Raw genomic sequence first — 10,194 nt, 5'->3', positions numbered from 1 at the left:
GTTATTCCATTGTAGAGGATTTATTCTGAAAAAATATAGAAAACAAGTAAGAATAATCACCAAACATGAAACAGACACTCCTGCTCTTCGTTGTGGGGACATTTTGCTGACATTAATATTTTTGAGAAGATGAATCCTGTCCTAAGTCTTACTTGACTTTGCTGAAAACTATATCGACATCAGTGGAAGTGACATGTTTGCCGTCYATAATGTGACAGTCTTTGCATATCTTGGCAAAGTTCTTTCCATTCATCTCCCGCCCAGTCGCATGAGGATCTCCGTGGACTGCAAACTTCTGGAAAGCGCTCTCAACATCTGCAGAGGGTGTTGATCCCGAGGCCATGCTGAAACAGACATACATTTATTTAATTTTGAGAGAAATATCTTTAATGATGTCACTGATAGGATCACATTCTTTGAATCCTTTGACAGTAATAAGAACACAAAGTTAAAATATTTTTTTTTATGTCATTGCATGGGAAACAACAAAAAGCACCAGCCAGGATATAATTACAGCAAAATGTCTAAAATGTGAAAATCGTACGGGAATTTTTTTTTGTACGTGTAAAGTTTTACCTCTTTGTTTCTATCTAAAACATTCTCATGGTGCGTTCCTCCTCAAAAGTATCGACATATTTAAATAAAACATAAAAAGCCATGACAAGCTTGTGGACAAGCAAATAGACGTTTTAAAAAGGAACGRATTGAAAGCTGCATGATGTCAGCGCGGTGCCTGTTTCCTAGGAAACGGGATGCAACATTTAACTGCCCAATACAGGACAATGCCGTATTTTACGAGACGGGTGTAAAAACTATTAACCATGAGAAACACTCATGGTTAATAGTGTTTCTCACTATTAACCATGAGTTAATAGTGAGAAACACTATTTCTCACTATTAATTAGTGACATTAATTAATGTCACTAAAATGTCAGAAATTTTAGTGACATTCTTAACGGGAAACACAATGAACACCCAATATTTCTCTAAATTKACAGTTACACCTTTACCACACCTACAACAACTAGCGTCACAGCTTGCTTCGAGTGCAAGAACATTTCCATTGCCTTTCATTATATTGCTACAAGGACTTTAGCTATAGAGGTAATGCCTTAAATGTGCAACATAAAATGTACCTGGTGTTGTAAATGCAGCGACACAACGTAAAATTTCTGGCTGCTTAACCTCCGCTTTCCTCAGTCCCCTGACTGTCCTCTTTCACCGTTGCTAACGGTCAAAAGTCGCTGGAAGTCGCTAAGTGACGTCACCGGGAGCTTTGTGAATGCGTGATTCAGATTAGAGTGAGTCTCGTTTCCATACTTCTCTGCCGTGACTGCAGGCTGGGGTTTTCTGAACTACGAGGCTCCTGGTGGGATAGGCTCACGGCAGCGCTCATTGCTCGCTGTCACTGCAGTTACGATTGGTGCCTTTAGGAGGCGCTGTTTCTTCCATGTTTGACTAGGATAAATCAAGTGAAGCGTTTTGTCACTCTCCTGAAACACCGACCTAAGCTATCACTGCAGGAAAAGCAACTTTTTTTGTAACTTACTTCCATTTATTAAAGCTTCATTTAGAAGTGAACAAAATTATGTTTTCACTGGCAACACATAAGTTTGCTGTGAGATCTATTTGTATTGTGTTATTTTAACAACTCCTTACAAATGTGACCTAAATGTGTTCAAATCTCTTGAAAAGAAAATGGCTCTTCCTCAATTGTGATATTGGCTACAAGTTTGGTCATGTAGGTGTAGATGAGTTTCTACTATCTTCTGGAATTTTAATCATTTGGTCTTTGCTGACCTCTAGTGGTTCAGTTTCTTACTTGTTGGCCTGTGATATGTAAAAAGACTAATGACAAAGAAACTGACTGTATATTGGGCCAACAAAAATGACACACTGTGTTTGGCGTGACCTGCTTTAGAAAAAACAATGAAAACTCAAAGGAGATAAAAGCACTTCTTATCATCTTTAGGAGTTCTTTATTTATGAACACACACAAGTCTAGTATTTAAATGATTTTCTCAGCACTGTTTATTTATTGTCACACCAAACATGTGATACTTAAATTGTAAATACATCGTATCTACACACATCAATATTGATAAAATACTAATCCAAATGAACACGTTTTAAAAAAAAATAACAAAAGCATTGATACCGTCTTAAACTGATGCTACATTTGAAGCTACACCCATCTTCAAAATAAATGCTTAGAAAGTGCATCCAATTTATTTCTATTGATCCTTCTTAACTCTTTCATAATCTTTAGCCATATCCAACAGTTAGCATAAAGAAAAAATAAAAATGTTCTCACTGTATAGCATTCGTTACACATTAAATAGCTAAAAAATTTGTTGATTCTTATTTTAATCAGTTTAAAATATAAAAGAGAWAAAGTTTATTTTACTTACATACCACATTTAACACTTTAAAATGGGAGAAGATGCTCGAGAAGATAAGATGGATGATGATTAGTAGTTTTACATCAACTGATCACTTATACAGGTTAAAGTGTAGGCTAAGGAGATAAAAAAACGCTTTTCACACAAATTGTCTTAATTTTATCATTATCACTGTTTGAGTACAGGAACCTTGATGCTAATTTTTTTTTTCATTTTTTTAAGTATAAGGCATAGTGTTCTGCTTCAGCTGGCAGAGGGTAACAGAGGAGCCAACCCCAAAACCAGCAAACAGAGGCTCACTGAACTGAGCTCTGAACCTGTGGATGAGCTCCATTGTGTTGGATATTGAATAGAAGGCCAAAGTGTTGCCAGCATAGTCCAAGTACACACCTATCCTAGTGGCCCGGGGAGCATCAGGCAGATCTTTGTCTGCTTTGTTATGCCAGGCTGAGTACCCTGAATCAGAGCAGAGGAGACTCCACGACTTGTCGTTATAGCCCAGAAGGCTGTTTGAATTTTTTCCTTTGCGACTGATGCTCTTGTAGGCCACACCGATGGAGAACTCCCCGCCCCACTCGGCCTCCCAGTAGAACCTGAAGCCGGACAGAGACTCCTTGCACAGCACCTGGGAAAAGCCATCGAATCTTTCCGGATGGTCTGGATAAAACTGGGTCATTTTCCTTCGAGTGACTCTCTGATTGCCATCTGACAGCACGAGCTCTTTGTAGACAGTGTTTGAATCAAAGGACAGTCTGACTGCATCTGATAAAGGAAAAACATCCACAGTACACATTTCTTAGTATTCACCTGTAACCACTATAGGATATGATTTGAAGTCCTGTTTGCATGTTCAAGTCAAGTCTGATGACTTTCAACCAGAGTCTAAGTCCAATCATAAGTCTTTAATGTGAAATTACAAAATGAATGTTACTTTTTCTTTATTCTTCATCATTAGCCATGCTAATGATGGCTAATGATCATTAGCCATAAATAAACACTTAACAAAATAAGTGTTTATTTTGTTAACACTTAACAAAATAAAGTTATTAATTGCCTTGAATTCTTAAAAAAWTTTTTTTACAAAAGGTATAATTTTCTAACCCGATGGGAAACATAAGTTTGCATTAATGTTTAAAAGAAATTGTAGAAATAGCTTCGCACCATGTCAAATATCTGAATGAATCCAACAAGAAGTGCTGCTATTTTTAAGAACCTAGTTTATGAAATGTCTGTAGTTTAACAGAGAGAAAATATGAGACTAGTCAAAAGATTTTTGTTCTAAAGCGACACAAAGTAACTTAATTGATAGGCTGGCATATCAATTATGCCAGCCTATAATTGGCTGGCATAATTATATGCCAGCCAATTATTGTTGTGGTAATGTCTGTCACTTGACATTACCACAACAACCATTTGTTATGGTACACTTCAGTAACTTAAACATACAATATGAATCACACTTACATCTCAAGAAGTCTGTTCTGGATTTTGGCTCCTGAAAATCAACCCTGGAGGGAACTATGTGAATGACAATAAAGAAATGTTTGTTCCATAAAAAGGCCCACCATTTTTGTTGTTGCTCCTGAATTGCCAAATGCCATTGAGTTTACTAATCCTTACCTTTCAGGCGTTTGTCCCCGTTTCTTGGCAAAAGTATGTACACAGGAGTTTCGCTGACTGTAAGGAATATCTACGTTAGTTTGTCACATGATTTAACTTCAGTTCTGGGAACGTGAAAGTATTTTCTGCACGAGCTTACCCGTCTTGGAAATCTTACTCAGCTCCTTTTTACAGATGTCATCCAGGTTTTCTTTCATCTCTATGGCTGTTTTGCTTATTTCTCCAAAGGAGAACTGAGGATTGATGAGAACTTTAGGAACCATGGCCTCTGGAGGAACACATAGGGTGGGAAAATTCTGTGCGACAAGGAAGAGAAAGAAAAAAAGTTTAGTCTTAACCTGATTCTTCAAGACCTGGTTTGACGAGAATCCCTCTATCAAAAACCAATAGGTTGAACCCAGTATTTTGCATGAACGCTTTATGTCATTATTTTCCATTAGGAATACTTGAGTGTAAGAAAAGTATCGGCAAACAGATTTGTGTGATCCTTTGGCACCTGCAGAAAGTGAATGTTGTCCTCCGTTTCCAGGATCTGTCGCAGCTCAGCGTCTCGCCGCTGCAGCTCCACTATCTCCTGCTCAAGGCGCTCAACGTAACCATCAGCCTGCGTCATGGCCGCCTGCATGTTGGCCATTATCATCTGATTGATTTCAGACTTCCAGCGCTCGACTGCCTGCAACATCTCGTGGAAGGTCTTATCGCTTTCAGTCTGCGCACGCTGGGCGGCGTTCTGAAGAAATAAAATAAAAGAGTTGATGTCATACAGGGTAAGAATATTCTGAGATCCGGCGTACGGCAGTGAAAGATAAATGTTATACTTGTTTCTGTAATGTCTGACTTACTTTCAGAACATCCACATTGTGCTTGAGGTCCTGCAGCTCTTTCATCCTCTCTGAAATGATGTGCTGCACTTCGGACTGGGTCACCACCAGAACTTTCTGAAGGAAAAAATACACACCAACATCTAGTTTCACGTCACTTTAAGGACAAGGTACTTTTAGCCTTAATCACTGTTTTTCTCTTTACACTCTACAAAAGTATGATTTGATTTTACATTTGAAGAAGGATAAAAGTCATAAAATTCTCTGATTTAGATTTCAATAGTTTTTGCCACTTGTTATCTAAAAGCATAGCTTTTTCTTAGTCCTTTCCTTCTAAAAAAGTCCAATTTTTGTGAACCAGCAACTGATCAACAAAGACCCACACATTTCTCTTCTTATCCAGAACAGATTTTGAACAAACTTTCTCCATGAATTTAACCAATAAAAGAGTGAGGATTTTATTTTGACAATTTCCTATCAACTTTATTTTGTAAGCACAACAAACTCCCTTTTGTATCACTTTGCAGGCCCATGAATTCAGAGTCTAATCTTGGAGCAATCTAAACTATGTAAAAACTAGATTGTCCTCATTTGTAATCTCAAATTTAAAAGTGTAATACTCTTTTTTTAAATAAGGAATTCAAGGGAACTTTGCACCTTTATGCAATGTGTTTGTGATTATGCAACGCGCTGACCTGCTGTACCTGTGCAATGCTAAAACAGACACAAAAGGTTTTTACATCATTATATAATGTATAGGGATGCTGGGCTAGAGGGGCGCCAAAACGAAAACAAAATTATTTCTAGTTGGGGTGTGATATGTTTTGTTTTTTTTTCATTTGAATTCTGTTGTTTTCGGATGAATTTGAGCTAAAAATAGAGAGGCAGAAAAGAAAAGAAAGAGGTCAGAAAACAACAAATTTATTTTTCTAACTTTTCAAAGCGGTTGACAGACAGTAGGTGAGTTTTGTCAGTCTAAAAAAAAAGCTTGTCAACATTCAGGTTAAGTTACTAGTAAAATAACATATCTTGGTTATCTTGTAACTTTGTGCTGTAGCTACAGATGTCTAGGGTTGCTTTCTTGTGTCAGCATACAACTCAGAAAGTACATAGCTGCACCCCTGCATGTAGGCAACACAACCTACAAGCCAAAGCTGTTGGAACCCACTTGTTTCTCAATGCGCTCTTCTTCCGCTGAGGCAATGTTGTGGCTGCGGTGCTCTCTGACAGTACACAGCACGCAGATGCACATCTGGTCAGAGCGACAGAACAGCTCCAGGCCCTTCTCGTGCTGGGGGCAGATCTTCCTGTCCAGGTGGCCCGTCTCGTCCACAAGCTTGTGCCTCTTGAACGTGGACGACTCGTAATGAGGCTTGACGTGCGTCTCGCAGTAGTAAGCCAGACACATGAGGCACGACTTGACGGCCCTGTTGCGGCGGCCGACACAAAAGTCGCAGTAGGATTCGCGGTGCATGTACGGGAAGGGGGTGAGCTCCGGAAGCTGCTGGCGGGGCTGTTGCTGGTGCTGAACATCTGGGACGTTACGTCTCAGGACGGGCCGTGGCGTGAAAGACGCGCGGCACTGAGGGCAGCTGTACACGCCCATGTGGTCGAACTGGTCCCAGTAGATCTTGATACACTCCAGGCAGTAAGTGTCCCCACAGGGAATGGTGACCGGGTCCCGGAGTCCATCAGCACACAGGGGACAGAAAGAGTCTGGCGGCAATGGGAAACCTGAATCAGCCATGTTTACTAACCAAGGTATCCTGGGAAATAATTCGTTTTTATTCCTATTAAGTTCTTATGTGAAAGAGCAGTCAGTCAAATATTCCCAGAGAAAGGTCCACAGAGTTACTCCTTGGGCGCGTTGGGATCCCACTGGTCCCTCTGTAGGAACGCTGAGCTCTTTTCTGCTGTCATTTAAAGGCAAAGGCTTTGTTTCTACCACAAACAGTAAACTGATCTCTTCCCACACAACTTGTTTTCATTTTCTGATCAAAAGTCCTGACGTCTGCACCCGTTGTGAAATTTGCTTTCAACTTGAGTGTTATCTTTGCTCTTAAAGTAAGGTCAAGAAATCAGCAGACCTCAAATGTAAGTGGGTGAATTATGAAGAGTGTGTTTTGCAATCTTCATGTAGAGAATGTGAATGATTACAGGCAAGAGTGATGGATATATTACGGTATGAAATTAAATATAAAAAGGGCTACAGGATACTTCTTTTCTTCATTAATCTTCAAGTGGTAAATGGATTGGACTTAAATAGAGTAAAAAAAAAATCTGAAAGTCCAATAGGAATTAATGATTTTACACGATGCAGTGCAGCCAATCAGTGAGGTTTCCATTACCATAAAATTAAGATTGTTCATGGAAAAAAAAACAGTTTGCACTGTGCGGGCATCGAAGTTTGTTTCAAAATCCCTCACAACCTTGATCTTTTCATGTGACTGAGCGGTGAGTTTCATGGCGGTACCTGATTCCAAAACAACAGAGTTTGTTTGTCATGTGAACAGGAGCCATGACATGTGGGCTCTCTCAGGAACCAGTCTGGATGCTTACCACAAGGTGAAAAGATCGCAGATTACATAACAGACAATACATAAACAAAAAAGACAAACTCCTAACCTCTCAGCTAATGTCTCAATAAATATATAAATATAAATGCATTTTAAATGTATATATATTATAGAGTGACAGTGTGGCTCTTAGTTGATGTCTGAGTGCCAACACTTTCACAAATGGAGCATTACAGCTTTCACCTATAATGCTATAATGCTTCACCTATCCATCCATTTTCTTTACACCCTTGTCCTTCAGTGGGGTCGGGAGGGTTGCTGGTGCCCATCTCCAGCTAACGTTTCGGGCGAGAGGCGGGGTCACCCTGGACAGGTCACCAGTCTGTCGCAGGGCAACACAGAGACACACAGGACAAACAACCATGCACACACACACTCACACCTAGGGACAATTTAGACAGACCAATTAACCTGACAGTCATGTTTTTGGACTGTGGGAGGAAACCRGAGTACCCGGRRRAAAMCCMMCCMTGCCCAGGGAGAACATGCAAACTCCATGCAGAAAGACCGGGGCCGGGAATCGAACCCAGAACCTTCTTGCTGCAAGGCAACAGCTCTACCAACTGCGCAACTGTGCATAATGCTTCACCTATTTTGTACAAAATAATTTATTATTCATTTTATTTTTATTTAGTCATTATAAATCATGTTTACGGTTTACCAAGAATTGAACATTGTTTTGTGCTTCGTTAATGTTGTGTTGCTCAATTTGTTGAAGTGGCTTGCACCTCTGGGACACCGTAGTTTGTCTTTAAAAAATTCACAAAATATATATTATTACAATGCTTTCTGAGATAAATCAAGGTTTAATGTTTCAATATAAATATATCTTTATTTATATGGTTAACTGATGTTTCATGCACACTGAACCTTTTCTTTATGAGGTCAAATATATAATTTATGACAGCATTACCTCAAGAGAAAGGCTTACTGCTGCATCAGTTAGAAGAATTAGCATTAAACATGTCTGCTCTCTCTTTTTTTATCATCTTGAAGCAGTTTGTTTTAAGATCACAGTGGAGCAGCAAAATCACTTCAAGGTTCGCACGTTACATTTTTGACAACATAAAGCTCCGAGGTTTATTTGAATTTCCCATTAAGGACCAGCTTTCTGTTGTCTATTCTCTTTGTTCTATGAAGGACCGCTCTCATCTTTTCCCAAACAAGGCAGTTCTTGTTAAAACAACAGCTGGAGAGAAAACGAGTGAAAGCGAGAGAGTTGTAGAGGGATGGATGAGGGCAGCAGTCAGCTCGGTTGTGAATGTACTGATGTGAAGAGGAGGAAACTTATATCTGCATAGAAAAAAAATGTTTATATGGGTTGATTTCCAAAACTGAAAAAATGTCTAATTAATAATGATGGCAAAAAGGAACAAAAATAGAAATTGTATTTGTTTGTTAAAATTACATTTAAAAGATGGAATTTTAAGGAGTTTACTGGCTATCGAGATAGCGGCTATGTAACACCAAAAAGTTGCATTATTTATCCCTTAATTATTTAATATTATTTTTTTAATGTAACCTCTATGAAGAGGAAAAGCAGAGAAAACATGGAGTTAAAAGCAGAAATTGCAGCCAATAATCCAAAACTGGAGAGTAGAAGGAGAATGTATCAAAATGCTGGAAAACTCATTATGTCCTCCAGAGTTTGCATGACCTTAAGAATAAATATATAGGTCCACATAGATGTAAGGTATTATTGTCATGGCAACTAGAGGGCGACGTATAGCACTGGGATCTGGGATGCTTTCAATGCCTTTGACAAAGTGAGTCTTTTCAATGAAGCATTAAGCTGGTGAGGCTGAACAGACACTGGGAGGGGGATGTGGCGGGGTGAGCACCAATGACGTCATTCACTGTGCTGGTCGGTACTTTCTCCCCTCTAAGCCTCTTTCTCTATGCCTCATCCCTCCGGGGGGGAAAAAATCTGGGAGTGGCAGGAAGGAGGAGAGCCAGAGGACGACGAGGAAAGCAGAGGTGAAGCAGCTAAATATTGACGTTGCATCACTGCGTTTACGACAGCAGGTACGTTTTATGTGCCGCGTTTCAGGCATCACGGCTGCGGCAAAGGAATACGATGTAGGAATACGATGTAGGAATACGATGTAGGAATACGATGAAAGGCAATGGACGTGATATTTTTAAGCACCGTGACGCTCGTTGTCGTAGGTGTTGTAACTGTCGATATGTAGAATAGTACTGGGAAATAGTGTTTATTTTAAAACATCACAAAATGTCACATTTCTAAGCAGTGTTTATCATGATGTTTGTATTTGTGGGTGTTTTCGTTCACCTGCAAACCAATGGAAAGCTTTGAGGTGAGAGATGGGGCTATGTGAAATATTACCTCATAAAGGTGCTGCAGAGTTGAAAATATCTTTAACTGTTGATTCACATTTATCAGCTTATATTTAGTTGAACAATCTGCTTCATAGTTCACTTTAGGATCGTGGTTTTATTTCATACCAACAGCAGCTGTTACACTGTTTTATTGTACACGCAGACTTGGCTGTAACAGAAAAGAAGAATTGAAGCTCTGAACAGTTTCGTTCAATCTGTAGATTGAGGAGCAGAGAAGCCATTTGGAAACAGACTTGATTGAATTAAATTGGCTTGAGTGCAGCTGCAGTAACACTTACATAATGATGGATGATAGCACTGTGTATTAGTGTGTGTGTGTATAGATAGATAGATAGATAGATAGATAGATAGATAGATAGATAGATAGATAGATAGATAGATAGATAGATAGATAGATAGATAGATAGATAGATA

General features: G+C 39.2%; 2 protein-coding genes and 1 long non-coding RNA gene across 4 annotated transcripts in view; 1 reads left to right on the top strand and 2 right to left on the bottom strand.

The window, feature by feature from the left end:
• Positions 1–162: 162 nt before the first annotated feature.
• On the bottom strand, positions 163–1,337 carry LOC108166248 (uncharacterized). Its single transcript, XR_001776549.1, has 2 exons — positions 1,137–1,337; positions 163–344 (listed from the first exon to the last, which is right to left on the bottom strand). It is a non-coding gene; the product is annotated as an uncharacterized LOC108166248 (long non-coding RNA).
• A 747-nt stretch (positions 1,338–2,084) lies between these two features.
• ftr84 (finTRIM family, member 84) lies at positions 2,085–6,708 on the bottom strand. Its single transcript, XM_008418079.2, has 7 exons — positions 6,012–6,708; positions 4,865–4,960; positions 4,519–4,752; positions 4,162–4,318; positions 4,023–4,079; positions 3,867–3,920; positions 2,085–3,164 (listed from the first exon to the last, which is right to left on the bottom strand). Exons 1-7 carry the CDS (start codon positions 6,588–6,590, stop codon positions 2,620–2,622), a joined length of 1,722 nt encoding a protein of 573 aa, XP_008416301.1. The 5' UTR covers positions 6,591–6,708; the 3' UTR covers positions 2,085–2,619.
• A 2,569-nt stretch (positions 6,709–9,277) lies between these two features.
• Positions 9,278–10,194, top strand: part of tppp2 (tubulin polymerization-promoting protein family member 2) — a 4,817-nt gene continuing 3,900 nt past the window's right edge. The window contains exon 1 of one of the 2 annotated variants that reach the window (XM_008418199.2): positions 9,278–9,444. The gene's annotated coding sequence lies outside the window, so the exon portion shown is untranslated. Of the gene's footprint in view, positions 9,445–9,581; positions 9,738–10,194 lie in introns of those variants that run through there. The other variant, XM_008418281.2, reaches the window with a different exon arrangement.

The sequence above is a fragment of the Poecilia reticulata genome, linkage group LG1, assembly GCF_000633615.1.
Source record: "Poecilia reticulata strain Guanapo linkage group LG1, Guppy_female_1.0+MT, whole genome shotgun sequence".
NCBI classification, from domain to species: Eukaryota; Metazoa; Chordata; class Actinopteri; order Cyprinodontiformes; family Poeciliidae; genus Poecilia; species Poecilia reticulata.
This window is presented reverse-complemented; position numbering and strand designations above follow the sequence as displayed.